Below are 16,023 nucleotides of genomic sequence, written 5' to 3'. Positions count from 1 at the left end.
CTATGATCAATGTATCCAGATGCAAGCAGTAAATATCTAAACAAAACATCAGTACATTTAAAGCCTTTATGTTTGGCCGAAAACGCCATGAATCTTGAAAGTGTGAAGAAATATCAGTTAACTGAGATTGCAAAATTCTTTCAAGGTATTCTACTGAATGCACAGCTACAATTAATCAGAAAGGAAGATTCCTCTCATCTTTATGTACTTTGTGATATCAGAGATGGATATTTGCCTGTGATGTTTCACATAAAAACCTCATAAGTCTGCATGTCACAATCACCACTAGATAAAAAAATCCAACAACAAATAAGCACCTTTCTTATAAACATCAGACAATTGTTATGTTGACTCTTCTCAATACGTAATTTTGTCCTCTAACAAATAAACCTGTTTCATTGTACTAATCTGCGACTATGACAGCTTTTCCATTGCACTTATCTGCTCTTATATAATGAACAGAATCCATATTTCTTAGCTCTTTTAATGTCCTGTTTTCACCATCATTTAAGTTGTAAAACATCCTGTAAAACAAGTGCTTTTAGCACCTCTCTAATGCTTTGTTTACAAACTTCTTCAAATGTCTGGGGCATCGTATTCAGTAATAGATTGAATATAGTTTTGTCTTTATATCATTTTTATTTATTATTCTGCCCTTAAATACAAAAGCAGATTTAGTTTATGAGTGAATAACTTTAGTTGTGTTATTGTTTTACTGACACCAGTGCTACACAATGGTAAAACAATAAAATCATTTTATAGACTTAATCTGTTCTAGCGAAAACTGTACATCACTAAGGTTGAAAATCATGAAAATATCAGGTTTCAGTATCACTGATAACAATTCCTTCCTCTGGACAACATTTGATGTTGTCCACCTCATCTTCCTTGGTGATGCTGGACCCCAAAAAATTATGTTGTACTTTAACTGGCAGGTTGTTCTTTCCATTGGGTCCTCTCTTTTCACAGACCTGTTTGAAAACTCACTGTTGTTTTGATTTTCAGCTTCTCTGATGAGCAAGGAATGAAAGTAGACTCTCCTGCCAATCTGTTCCTAGAAAGACTCTAATTGGCCTATTTCATTTACAACAGCATGTGGTTGGTCAATGTTAGATACTATTCAAGTGGCAATACTTCTTACATTATCGATATTACAGGACTGGCTTTTAATGTTCTTAACAAAAATTAGTATAATCTACCATTTTATATAATCGCCATTATCTCTTTGTTTTTTTCATGTTTTTCCATTTGACAGATTGGTTTTCGTTACTAAATCTATCTAAAACCAGGTCAAATTAATGAACAGTTACCCTGAAGAACTGATGCTGCATAATTTTCTCATGCATCAACTGAATCTCTTTATTTAGGTTATTAAGTTATCTCTCATTATATTTCATCAACAACTCTATCAGCTCAATCCCAATTCTATCAGAGCACCTCCTCCTCCTTAAATAATGGGTCTGAGGAAACCAAGCCTGTGGAAAATTTGAACTCCCAGATCTTAAATGACTCTCTTATTTTTAATACACTCCTTGGAAAATAGGTTGTCCCATATCAAATATTTATATTTAAATAGTGTATTATTAAATGAATTATGCAAATTATCAGCATCCTCATTCTAGTGGTGAATTTTGTGTGGTCAAGCAGGTGAATTTAGACTTTTAAATGAATGCCAGTAATACCAAACTTGAGTGTGGGTAGTTATGCTGGCAAATTAAATCAAATGATGGATAATTTTCCAATTTAAATGGAGATTTGAATATCAGCTGTGTTCTCAATGTTTAGTAGAACACTAACACATTTTTGTTTATGCATATATTTTTCATATATTTCTTTGTGCATTAAGTTAGTGGTTTTAGTCTGCTTTATAATTTGGATATTTGTGATTGGTGCTGGTTTTACATCAAATGATTGGCTTTATAAATTTAAGAACCTCCAAGATTCATAGCAACATTTTCTGAAGAGGGCATATTCCGTGTCATGTTACCATGCTAGTGTATTTGCTTTTGCTTTTTTTTCTATTTTGTCCCAGCTGCTTTCCTGTAGCTTAGTTCCGTTGGCTAACTCCGCCCTTCTCCCCATTTTCTTTCAGTGTGTGTATTAGACCCAATTGCAGCCACACATGTTTATTGCTGGAGTGTGCCACATCATCATGATTTGACCTACTGGAATGTCGTCTCGTATGAAGGTCTCCACAGGTGTCATTTTGGTTGAGTCACTGTCTGCCAACACTACTGTGGGGGTAAGTAAACAATCTCAGTACATCTTGCTACAGATTAAGAGATTACACTTGCTGTGCACAGCCAGGGGAGGCAGGATTCCCTCCCCTTCCCCTTCCTTTCCTTTCCTACTAAAATGAAGTCTTCTTTGCACAATATCTTTCACCCTGTGTTTTTCATGATCTCCCTTGTATTTTTATTCAACCTAGCCAGAGTCATCCCTCCCATCTTCCTTTCTGCAACATACCAAAAAAATCACTTGTTCCAATTCCAGATCCCCTCTGTCCTTTTGTTTGCATTCCTCTATCTTCACCCCCCTCATTTCCATTTCTCATATGCCCATTTTTACCTTAATCAGTAGGGTCACCTTTCTAACAGCTACACTGTCCCCCTCACATCTTTCTCCTTTTAAAACAATTGCCCATAAAAATGGGTGCCCCATACTGGACCCACTACTACAGCTTTTTCACCTTCTTCCATTGTCAAAACTCATTTGTGACCCCTATGTTAGCTTGTCACAGTCCTCCACTGCAGAAAAATATCATGCCGTTTTCTTTGTATTTTACTGTAAGGTAATTTTGCTTTCACTATATTCCAGGCACCCCGTTCTCCATATTCACATCCTGAATTCTGTCCTTTCTTTTAAAGTCACAAATCAGCTAGTTAAACCTCTGATAGTACAGTTTCATAGTTTCATAGCTTAGCACTAGGCTAACTGCCTTTGTGGGCCATTTCAAGCCTAGCCAATTACCCCAAGTGAGACTCAAACCCTGCACCTTGTGTTTGTAAGGTAAACACCTTAACCATTATGCCAACCTCCCACTGAGGAATCACAATCAATTCCAATTCTGTCTCCGCTTTATAGCTTTGGATTGCCCAGTCTGCTCCTGTTAGAGTCAGGTTTTCTCGATTAGAACTCTCTTCCTCCTTCTGCACTGCTTTATTCTCATCTCCAGTCTCTTATCCCCCTCCTTTGATGTTTTGGGGGCTGATGAATATTATCAGTCCAGCAGCAGTCCTTCTTTTGCTTTACTTTAAACATCAGGGTACTTTCATGGCTTGGTGTTTCTCCTCCTTTCTGATTTCACACTCAGCACTATCCATTACATATGGTGCACTGCCCTTTAACCCTAAATAACATTTAACCTGCATCCTCCATACCTGTCCTCATCTTGTCATTGGCCAATGTTTCTGTGTTGCCATCAGTTTTAGCTCAGCTCATCCCTTGCATCACTGTGCATCATTCGCTGATTTGCTTGTTTCTTTCATGGCTAACCACTACATGATTTGATGAATGGTTTCCACAAACAGCATTATTTATCACTATCAAGTTTTAATACATTTTATTCACACCTCATGAATTGCTCTTTCTGTAAATTTGTGAATTTTACTTTTGCATGATCTCATACGTGCATCTGTGATGCGTATATAATTCTTTTGTACATTTCCCTAATGCCTTAAGACCTGGGTTGCTGCTGAAAAGGATCACTGTCCAGTCCAATCAGTAGCGAACAAATAAATAAATAAATGCCATACAGTTCGGTACTCCAACAACTTGAAAAGTAAGATGTGATTTCTGACTTGCATGATATTATTCTCAAACTCTTAATGTGAAGTTATACTACAAACACTGTTAGCTTCGATCATGTGTAGCTGTGTTCTGCACATGCACAGATATATATGTGTGACACCTTGCTGACTAAATGGTATTGTAGGTCTAACATGATTACAAGAACTATGGATGTAACTTCTAATACAATAGAATATAACCTCAACTATCTAACAAAAGGCAGCATTATGTTCATGTTTACCTCTGCAGTGCACGACAATTTGACTAGGTGTAGTCACTGAGGTTCCATGACGTATCACCGTAGCAGTACGCTCCGTCCACTCCACTCTAAAAATGCAACTCATGGATGATGGTCCTTCGGCACACATGGACCTTATATAATTCAATCTTCAGGCTTAGTCAGAAAGGTAACATGCCAGGAAAATTCAAACTGGTAAACCATCACAATCAGGATGGTGATAAGTTGTGGGGACTGGATTCTGCTCCAAGAAAACACATTTTCACAGTGCTGCTTTCTAACAGATGAAATGTCAAACCGCATAAACAACATTATAGTTCCTGGATGCTAATCCTCTGCAAGCAATAAAAAATTGCAGTGATTTGTCATCCATTTCCCCTTAGAATTGCTGCTTGAGAAGTTAAGTGCATTTATTTTAACTCTCTACTCTTAGCAAGTTATTCTGCATAAAACCATGAAGATTAAAGTGGTTCAGTGGCAATAAAAACAATCCGACTATAAGAGATCTGCTGTCAACAGCAATGTGCAATACAACTAAAATAATAAATGATGTTTTAGTGCCAATAATTATGATTTACCTTTGCCCAGGGTCCTGCCATTTGCAATCTCGTCCCTGTTTACAAAAAAGACAAAGATATCCGATATGAATCCCGGCTGACACTGTCCAGAGCTTCGACTTTCCTCACAACGTCCACTCCAAACCTGGTGAAATGAGATAAACAAAGATTTTACAAAATTCAACAGTTTTCAGTTTCACTTAAGTAGTGAGAGACGCTATTCATATCTATCTACATTACCCGTGCGGTGAGGTACATTACTCATACATGCGTCCTACACCCATAGAGTGAGATATATTATTTACACCTGCAGAAAAGCACATCATTTATGCTTTCCTATCATACCAATGCAGTGAGATGCATTCTTCAAAGCTGCCTGCCATACTCATTTTTGTTTAATTAGTCCCATTGCTCTATATTCAGTCAAACATTCCACTGAGCCAATGAGCTCCTACCTCTGCCGTTTTAAAACTACACCCCAGAGACAGACAGCTCAGAATTGCCATGTTACTGCAGTAAAAGCGCAGACAATTACTACTCATAAGTTAAAAAAGTTTAGCTGCTGTTAAACTTCATGAAATACATCCTATAAACATTGCTTACTGCTTTGTTAATTACTGCTGTATTAATTACTGCTGTATTAATTACTGCGTGTTAACTACCTTAGCATCCTTGTGTGTGTGTTAGCGATGGCTGGGCTCTGCTTTGGTCTCAACAAGTGGCATTATCTCCCCCAAATTGTTGACACGTGCAACAACACAGGGTAAGCTGGGGCTACACTGACCCACAACTATCGCTGCAAAACATTTACTTACTATCTCCAGTCATGCACAACAATTTAATGTACATTGTTATCTAGCAGACAACATCTCAGTTCTTGCAGCAGAAAGATCTCCAACATATTATTACATGTTATTCACATAAAAGAGAAATAATAGAAAAACAGTGTGACGTGTACACTACTAATCATCTTCTAAGATTATGGTATAAATTCCACAAGCTTTCACTTAAAAACAGAAATCCATCACTAACTTCATTAAAAAAACTTAGCCTTTCTCACTCTCTTTCTTCCAGTCTCTTTTTCTCTTTGTACATATATATATATATATATATATATATATATATATATATATATATATTGCTCACACATCTTAACTTCTTAGCACAAGACATCCGGACAAAGCCAAAAGTAACTGGATAAAGGACAAATTTTAAATGCTGCTGTTATAAACTTAGAAAGGTGATAGAATAAAAGGTGTCAGCATATATTTTCTGAAGGATATGAAACCTGAATTGTAAATATCTGTCATTATTTTGTGACTTCAAATCTCAGTTATTGTCACAACACCACAAAGTTTATGAGGAACACACCAAAATATGAGGCACAAATCAGGACATTCTGCAAAAATCAGGACAGTTGAGAGGTGTAGAACTGCACTAAAGTGTTTGACAGCTGCTCTGTCACTGGCATTTTATTAACATCATCTGATCAAATGTATGAGGGTGCAGTTTGGGTAATAACTGGAATGAGAAATGTGACCTTTCCCCACTGCTGTGAAGACCTTTGCCCGCTATTGTGCAATCTCAAAACTGGTATGTAAAACAGTAATGGGGGGTGCAGAGGGCCTTGCTCCCACAAAAAATATGTTTTTAACTTGCATGTTCATCTCACAACAAGCGTGTTACAATTTTGGCATTTTGTGTTTCAATCCATTTTTGGCATTAATTTGTGCCTTGATGTGCAGAATTTTATCTAAATAATCACTGATGAATACTAATTAATGGAAAACACATCAAACAACTTCACTGGCAATTACAAACATCAAAACAAAACAAAAAATGAAATAAAATCAGTGATAACAACTGTAAACTGACTCTCCAGGGTCCCAGATCTGAGGAGAAAGAGAAAAGCTAATAACTGATGTTACATTCAAAGACTGAGATACAATTCAAATACTTCACCATTGACGACATTTTCCACAAAAGTGGCACATATTTATTTATGTGTTTATTTATTTATTGGGTGAACTGGCTGGTCAACAGACTCTTTTCAGCCATGGTGACCCAGACCCAATAGGCACCAGCAACATACACGAAACTAAGATATAAAAGTTTTTGCAGAATCTTAATGCACAGCAGACAAAGCAAAATAATTAGGCATAAATACCATATTTACAGATATCCTTGTGCGTACAGGTCCAAGAATGAACATTAGAGCAATTAAGCAGGTAATCAAAGACAATAAGCAGCTGCTACATGGAAAAGCACTTGACATATTTTCATCATTTATAGTTGGCACAAAATACCTGCAAGTTTGTAATGCACATATGGTCAATAAATAGCGGAAACAGCATCAATTAGTTTCTTAGGTAGTTTGAGATATTACAGAATATGTGCACGACTGAAGTATGAGCAGTTATTAATAGGTATAATTATACATTTTGCATACACACACACATATATGGCTGTCAATTGTTTTGTAGACAATCACTTTGGTCGACAGGAAGCGCAGTGTTTTTTGGGCAAACATGTCCACTTATTAAATGGAAGTTTTGTCAGGTGTATATTTGTCAAAACAGTTAAGTGGTATGCTTATTATGTGTGTGTGTGTGTGTGTGTGTGTGTGTGTGTGTGTGTGTGTGTGTGTGTGTGTGTGTGTGTGTGTGTGTGTGTGTATATGTGTGTGTGTTTGTAAATGTGTGTGAGTTGGGGTAAGAATAAATGTTAGGTAAGAGGATAGATTAAGTAAGTGTGATTTTGTGTGTTTAGGGTTTGGATTATATTAGGGGATAGTTTTAGTGTGTGTGTGTGTGTGTGTGTGTGTGTGTGTGTGTGTGTGTGTGTGTATGCGGATGTGCGTCTCTGTGTGCATGGTAAGTGTCCAAACTGTCTTGTGTAGTAATAGTGTTATGAGAAAGTTTTTTTTTGTTTGTTTTTTTTTTTGATGCAGATCAGGGGCAGGGTTAGGTTTAGGGTTAGGTGCAGGGTTAGGGTTTGGGGCAGGATTAAGGTTAGGAGCAGGGGTGAGGTTAGCATGCATTACTAAGATGAAGCAATGTTAAGGGAGCAGGGGTAGGGTTATCGCTAGGGTTAGAGGCAGAGTCAGGGTTAGAGTTGGACAGGGGTAGGGTTAGAGCTAGGGTTAGAGACAGGGTTAGGGTTAAGGACAGTGTTGATGTTAGAGTTAGGATTAGGGTTTAGAGTTAGGAGCAGGGCCATAGTTAGGGTCAGGGTTAGGGACAGGGTAGGGTTAGGGTTAAGGACAGGGCAGAGTTAGGGTTGGGTTTGGGGCAGGATTAAGGTTAGGAGCAGGGGTGAGGTTAACATGCATTACTAAGATGAAGCAATGTTAAGGGGGCAGGGCTATCACTAGGGTTAGAGGCAGGGGCAGGGGTAGGGTTGGGCAGGGTTAGGGTTAGGGTTAGGGGCACAGCAGTCATTATAAAGGTGGAGCAATGTTAGGGTTAGGGTCAGGGTCAAGGTTTGGGTTAAGGACAGTGTTGACGTTAGAGTTAGGATTAGGGTTAGGGTTTAGAGTTTGGAGTAGGGCCATAGTTAGGGTGAGGGTTAGGGACAGGGTAGGGTTAGGGTTAAGGACAGGGCAGAGTTAGGGTTGGGGTTAGGGTATTGAATATGATGATTGTATTGTTCCTTTTAGAAAAAAATAAATAACAAATGGCTAAAAATAAAGCTGACAGAGTCATCTACTGCTGTTATGGCTTTAGAAGGCTGAATTACATTTCCATGTTTGACAGTTAACCCATCCCTGGCCTGAATTAACTTGGAAAAGCAAGAATTTTGTCCATGCTAGATTTGATCAGGATATATTACAATATTCCATTAATCAACAAAGCCTGATGGCTTAGTACAGTATATCAGCCCCCTGTGGGTAATATGGTGCCCCTGACATACTTCATTGAGTGATGGATCAGGGTTTGACCCCTATCACAGTCATTATGCTGTTGGTCATTTGGATGAGAATGAGATTCCTGCCTGGCTGAAGTGCTGGCTGTCATGGATACAATGACAAAATTAACACTTCAAAAAATAAACTGAGTATGACCAAACTGAGGTACTTAGGATATGTGAGAGGCCAAAGAATGGTCAGACCCCAAAAGGAGAAGCTGAAAGAAAGGCTGTCAATGACTTGCCTATTCCAGGCATTAAGAAATGATTAGGAAGTCCAGGCATTAAGAAACGATTAGGAAGACTTATAGAGTTGGCTGAATACTGCAGGAAGTTTATGTCTGACTTCACAGCCATAGCCTATCCACTATAAGATGGACAGAGAAAGAAAATAACACCTTCACAAATCTAAAAGATAGATTATGCTCAGAGCAGGTACTACCATCCCCAGACTTTAGTAAACCATTTCTAGTGAACATACATGCTTCAGAGGTGGGGCTGGGGGCTGCTGTTTCAAAACCCCAGGATGGGGTAGAGCCACCTAGCTTGCTACTTCATCCATAAATTAAGCAAGATGAAATATTCCACATCCGAGAAGGTATTTTTAACAGTAAAATCAGCCATATCTTCCTTTATGCACTACTTACTTAATAGAGCATTCACAACGACAACTGACCATGTTCCTTCAAGGGGCTTCAGAAGCAACAAGATGGCAAACATCAAACTTTGTCTGAAGGTTCGCTCACTTCAGCCGTTCCAATTCCATGTAGAACACCAACCTGTTTCAACCCACCACTATACAAGTGACCTACTGAATGCTTATAAACCACTGACCTGACCTGAAACTGAGGATTTCAAGCTGGGGTCATTACAGTAGCACAGTGTAGTGTTTTTCTCAAGTTGGACGTTTAAGTGAACCACAACATTGCAAATATATGAAAGCAGTACTGCAAATAATCCGTAAGAACTATTGTGTTGACTTATTGTATTGTTCCTCTAAAGGGAAATATTTGTTTCTTTTGATAATATGCGTGTTGCTTTAAGACAGAGAAAATATTTTGTGTTAGGCACAGCAGTTTTGCTGACTGAACTTGTTATGGTATTATGGATGTATGAAAAAGAGGCATATGAGAAAATTCTTGTCAGATGGTGCTTAGACTTGGGAAGGTAGCTAAGTGAACAGAGCTGTAGCTCTGTGAAAAAAAAACATGTTTCACATGGAGAGAACATCTGATGGAAGAAGCTGGACGTTGATCTAAATAAAATGCCACAACAAGACACAAAACTTCACAGATTATTTTCTAGTATCTTAGAATTGTGCTTAAGGTACTGTTATACAGAGATCTAAAATCACAACACTTTTTTACGTTTGTTTGAAAAAACTTATAACTGGGTTTTCTTTTGCACTCTAAATTACATTCTTTTATATGACAGCTCTGACAGCTGTGGATTCTCAAAAGCTAAATGCCCACATCGCATTACACCTATCCAATGAGAAATCTTGTAAATTACACTTTATGTACACACATTCCAAGTACTTGAGTAACTCAATTTACAAACAAGTATAACCGAGTCTTCTTCTTTTGGCTTTTCCCACTTAGGGGTCGCCACAGCGGATCATCTGTCCGCTCATGATTGGCAGTTGAGTTTTACAGTGTCGAGTTGCTAGCCCGGCGCCCAACCTTCCACAGAAGGCACACACACGCACACACTCACACCTAGGGCCAGTTTAGAGTGTCCAGTCCACCTACTGCATGTCTTTGGGATGTGGAAGGAAACCGGAGCACCCGGAGGAAACCCACGCGACCACAGGGAGGACATGCAGACTCCGCACAGAAGGCACCCCAGCAGAGAATCAAACCGGAGAACATCTTGCTGTGAGGCGGCAATGCTAACTGCTGCCCCACCGTGGCCACCAAAACAAGTATAACAGAGTAAATAAGTGTTTTTGCAAGATGCATTCCACACGCCACATCACTCATGTTAGGACAGCTCCTCACATCACCGAAACTTCACTCTTCTCAGTTCAAGGTCAATAAGGTCAATGGATAGCAGATAAGGAGAGATTAGATCACTATATGTAAAATAACACCTGTCTTCCTACTCTAATCTTGGACCACTTTGAACTGTCTAATAAACAAGTATATAAACCACAGCTACAAAGATAGATACACACATACATTTGTGTATATGTATATGTGTATATAGATTAGACCTAGACATAGATGCACACACACACACACACACATATATATATATATATATATATATATATATATATATATATATGTATATACACACACATACATGTAGATATATAAATACATATATATTTATTTATTGAAATACATATACAGGTGTACTTTGAATTACTGAAAACACCCATTGTCGAATGGCAAAACAAAAACATCAAAACAGTGAAAATGCTTTTAAAAAAAGTAGAAACAAATTATCTTTTGCAGAGGGTAAGCCCTCTCACACCTCCACAAGTGGGGGGCTGCACCTCTACTCCCACTGCTAATTATATATACTAACTCCAATATCACACAAACACAGCAATCATGTATTCTTACACACCTGTCAATCAGCTGCTAACTCAGAACTAACAATTTACAGTATTCCTATATATATATATATATATATATATATGTATACACACACACGCATACACACACTGTATACATATATATATATATATATATATGTATATATATATATATATATATATATATATATTTACATATATATATATTTATATATATAAGGTCCCCTTCAGATTATCAACATTTCGGGATGTTGAACTGTATATAATCAAGAACATATGGTTAACATTCTGAAGTGTGGAACTGTTTGTACTGAAATCACAGTGCAGACAGGATTGGAGGATTTGCCCTTTTCCCTACTGTAATTCAACCTTGCAGTTAGTATATATAATTAGCAGGGAGTGTGGGATACGTGCATGGGCTTGCCCCCTTGCAAAAATACAGTTTTTGGTTGTTATGTATTTTTTGACATTATGGTACACTGATAATATGGTCTTGACGATATGCACTTCGATATTCTTTGACATCAACATGGGCTGCCTTTGATTTGCTGAAGAGTCACTTCACTGACAGTGTAAAGTGCACAGTAAAGCAGTCAAACACAATTTCTGTGTAATGTTGCAAATGTTCAAGAATGGAGCGTTCGGGTGGATCAAAAAACACTTCAAACACAATAATCCACCTTGGTAACCTCTGTAAGCCTGAATAAATGTTCTGTTACTTGTAAATCAAATGATTTTGTTAAAAAAAAAACAGGATAAAAAACAGCTGAACACAGCCTGTAACACATAACAGTTCCAATGAGGTAAAACCTTACAGTCAGATGAATTCAGTCCACAAGTAAAAGCAATGGTGTGAAAGTCTTAACTGACCGGAGTGCTGTTAGCTCAAAGTAGCCGCTCCCAATGCTCAGTAGCTGCAACTGAAGCTAAAAACTTTGCAAATGCACATCCCAATTGACCGCACACCCCATCAAGTGTCCAAAATACATTAAAATAACAGCAAAGTAGCAGCAAAATGTGGTAATCAAATCATACCAAGGAAATAGTTCCAAATAGTCACTGTTGTACCTCGTGAGTGAAACTGCCAAGGGTAGCAGCACCAAACAACTCCAAGGCACCAATTCCCAATGTTAGAAAAAACAGCTGAATATAAGAAGTCAAACAATTCCAAGGAACAGTTCCCAGTAATCACAGCTGAACTTGTGGGTATAATAACAGCACAAATAGCAGCACCAAACAAATCCAAGGATATAATTCCCAATGGTAAGCGCTTTCGTCCACTTAAACGTGGACTTTCTCAAACCTGAGCATCTCACCCTTTCAGCTGTTATAAATAACAATCCCATAGTCCCCTTAATTGCTCTCCTAACCAATAAAGCAATTAGAGCAACAATTAATGATGAATTTTTAAACAGACCTTACACTAGACAAATGCTGCACAGTTGAAATTCTCAGTTGATGAGAGTCACTTTTCATGGACATCTAAAATTAAAGTGTGCGTGCCTTATCTTTTAAAATAGGTGCCAGGGAGAGATGTTCATTCATTCATGGGGGGTACATGGCTCCTAATTTAAGTTGCCATCTGATTTCACTATTATTGATCCTGTTACCTCAGTCCCCACCCCTAGGGTCACTCAACACATTTTCCAAGATGCCAAATTGGTAGCTGGCTTGCCCTGTACAAGTTAAAGTGTTTGAAAAGGGAATTATTAGAGTTCCTAGTTTCTATTGCATACAAATGTTCATAATTTTATTTTATTTTATTTATTTATTTAAATTTGTTGACCGGGAGTGTCCGACTGGACGTAGGTCCATTTTCAGCGGAGGCCCGGGGAGAAAAGCTCCACAGTAAAATAAACAGACAGTAGTTACATTGGATTACATAGTGATTAACAATTTAACATATCAATTACTTACAACATATTTACAGATGAAGAACATAGTACATCAGTAGACAACTAGAATCTTTATCTGTGAAGTACATAACAGACATTAACAAATGTTACAATGAGAAGTTCCTGCTGTATAATAAGTACTAGGCTTATGAGCATCTGAGCTTGCTATAATCAAGGTAGTTAGTGGAGTGGAAAGAAAGGTAGTGGTTGGATGGGGTGGATGATATTAGAGTGGGAGTTGCAAGGGCATAGCCAGCATGTTTTTAGGTGCGCTTTTAGTAAAGTTTTGAAGTGGGTGCATGATTGTACGGAGGTAATTGTGGGTGGGAGTGAGTTCCATAATTTGGCTATGGTGCAAGAGAATAGTGCTTCACCAGCAGAGTTATTGGCTTTAGTGATCTGCAAGTGATTTTTGTTGCTGGATCTTAGTGGTCTGGTGGTGCGATGGGGTTGGAGTAGATTCTGGAGGGATGAGACATTTAGTGGATGGTTTACTAGTTTGTGGGCGAGTGAGAGTTGATACCACTGAAGGAGGTGAGGGAGTTCAAGCCAGCCCAGTTCAGCAAGTGAGAGACAGTGGTGACTACGGTAGGATGCCCCTGTGGCGAATTTGGCAATTTTGTTGTAGCAGGTCTCTAGCTTGTTTAGATCACATTGCCTTAGGTTGGTATATATTGGAGAGGCATAAAGTGGGGTGGAGATAAGGTGGGAATTTGCTATTGAAATCTTTGATGCTTTGGTGAGAAATTGCTTATTTCTGTATAACGCTCCTAGTTTTTTGTGGACTTTTTTTATGGTCATGGATATGTGAATGTCAAATTTTAGTTTATTGTCTATTTCCACTCCTAGCTATTTGGTGTGTTCAGTTGGGTATATAGTGGTGTTGTCTTTTGCTGTGATGTTAAAGTGAGAGTTGTTTTGAGTATGTTTGGTGGGTTGGAAGATGAGTAGTTTAGTTTTGTTTGGGTTGAGTATTAATTGGGCATCGGATAACCATGTTTCAACAGAGGAAAAGGCTTCCTGTGTGACTCTTTGCAGTTTTGGTAGGAACTGGGCTGAGCAGATGATGGTCGAGTCATCTGCATATTGTATGAGTGTGCCATGTTTGGTGGCAGAGGCTAGATTATTGGTGTAAACAGAGAAGAGTAGGGGTCCAAGGATGGATCCTTGGGGAACCCCTATGGAGACAGGTAGTTGGGGAGATATGTCATTCTGCCACACAATGGATTGTTGGCGGTCAGACAGGTAACTCTGAAACCAGTTGGTGACTGATTGTGAGAAGGATACTTTATTGAGGACAGAGATAAGTTGTTTGTGTGGGACCATGTCAAATGCTTTAGATAGGTCTAGGAAAGTAGCAGAGGAGAGATAGCCATTGTTTTCATGCTGAAGGATAGTGTTAGTAAAGGAGAGTAAGGCAGTGGTGGTGCTATGGTTTGGTCGGAAACCATGCTGAGTACTGGAAAGGAGGTTGTTAGTAAGGAGGTAGTCTGAGACCTGAGAGTGTATGCATCTCTCTAGTATTTTGGAGAGTGGAGAGAGAATAGCTATGGGGCGGTAATTGGTTAGTTCTGTGGAGGGTCTGCCTTTGTGGAGGGGAATTATATGTGATACTTTCCACAGTGTGGGAACGTAACTTTCTGACAGAGATCGGTTAACCAAGATGGATACTGGGTAGGCCAGAGCATCAGCTGCGATTTGTAGGTATTCACTTGGGACGTTTCTGCTGTTAATTTGGTGGGTTTAAGTTTAGTTAAGAGTTTTTTTATGTTGGAGGTAGGTACAGGAGAAAAAGAGAAGGCAGTGGGGAGATTACTAGTTGAAGGTGTGGGTAGGAGGGGAGGGGGGTTGTGTTGTTTAGCTAGTGATAGTATGGTTTGGGTGAAGTGTGTGTTGAATGAGGTAGCAATATTTTCTGAGGAGTGAGGGATGTTAGGAGGAGGGGTACTGACTTTACCTGGGTGGAGGATGGAGTTTATGGAGGACCAGAATTGTTTGGGGCTGTGTTGTGAGGAGTCTAGGGCAGACTGGTAGTATTGGAATTTGTCCTGTTTTATTAGCTTTTTGACTCTATTGTGTAGTTCTAGGAATTTCTGTCTAGCTGAGGGGGTTTTGGTTTTGCGCCAGTGCTCCCAGGCTTTATCTCTGTTTTTCATTTCTGACTTACTGGTTTTCTGTAGCCATGGGGAGGGTTGTGCTTTGGTTCTGGAAAATCTTATGGGGGCATGGTAATTAAGGATGTTCAGGAAGGTAGTATTAAAAAATTCAACTGCGTCATCTAGACTGAGGTACTTTAGAGGATGCCAGTTACATTCTTTGAGGGATGAGATGAATGTGAGTGGGTTAAAGTTTAGTTTTTTACGTATTTGACGGTAGATGACAGGTTTAGCTTGGTATAGGTATTTTTTGAGTAGGAATGTTGGGGAGTGATCACTGAGGCTATCTGATAAGCAGCCTGTTATATATGACTGGGGGCTCTTACTGACTAGTATCCAATCCAGGGTAGTGTGCTTGCTGGAGTTTTTATTTGCCCTGGTTGGTGACTGGACTAGTTGGGTGAAGCCATGAAGGTGCACATGATGGGTTGGATTGTTGCCAGAACAGGATTGCCAGTCAATATTGAAATCACCTAAGATGATAGTTTCTTGGGGGAGATGGTGGGTAGACCAGCTGAGTAGGTTTTCTAGTGGAGGGATGTTTTGGCCAGGTGGGAAGTAGCATCCAATTATGTTGATGGTTTTGTTTTGGTTAATTTTGAGGTTGGTATATATTATTCCTTCATTGCCTATTTGTGGAGCTGATGATTTTAAGATCTGGATGTTTAGATGCTGTTTGAATATTATAGCTACACCACCTCCTTTTTTGTTTAGCCGGTCTACTCTTAGTATGCTGTAACCTGTAGGGAGTATTTGCTCACTGGTAATGTGAGGTTTTAGCCAGGTTTCTGTCAGGATGACTATATCTGGGGAGTACAAGTCTATGGTGGCATGGAGTTCATGGACTTTGTTGGATATACTTCTAATATTTAGGCTTAGTAGAAGGAAGTCACTTGGCTTTCTATTGGCTGTAATATGGGAGAAGTCGTGGTTTCTA

The 16,023-nt window shown here is 38.8% G+C and overlaps 1 protein-coding gene across 1 annotated transcript in view; it reads right to left on the bottom strand.

Moving 5' to 3' along the window:
* The window catches only part of LOC122810419 (B-cadherin-like), a 766,834-nt gene that overhangs the window by 656,871 nt on the left and 93,940 nt on the right, over positions 1-16,023 (bottom strand). The window contains exon 2 of the mRNA XM_044082031.1: positions 4,606-4,729. Coding sequence (XP_043937966.1) covers positions 4,606-4,729 — 124 coding nt within the window. The remainder of the gene's footprint in view (positions 1-4,605; positions 4,730-16,023) is intronic.

Source organism: Protopterus annectens, chromosome 8.part1 (assembly GCF_019279795.1).
Source record: "Protopterus annectens isolate FY-2018-M chromosome 8.part1, PAN1.0, whole genome shotgun sequence".
NCBI lineage: Eukaryota > Metazoa > Chordata > Ceratodontiformes > Protopteridae > Protopterus > Protopterus annectens.
Note: the sequence above shows the minus strand (reverse complement) of the source record. Positions and strands in the feature narration are given on the sequence as shown.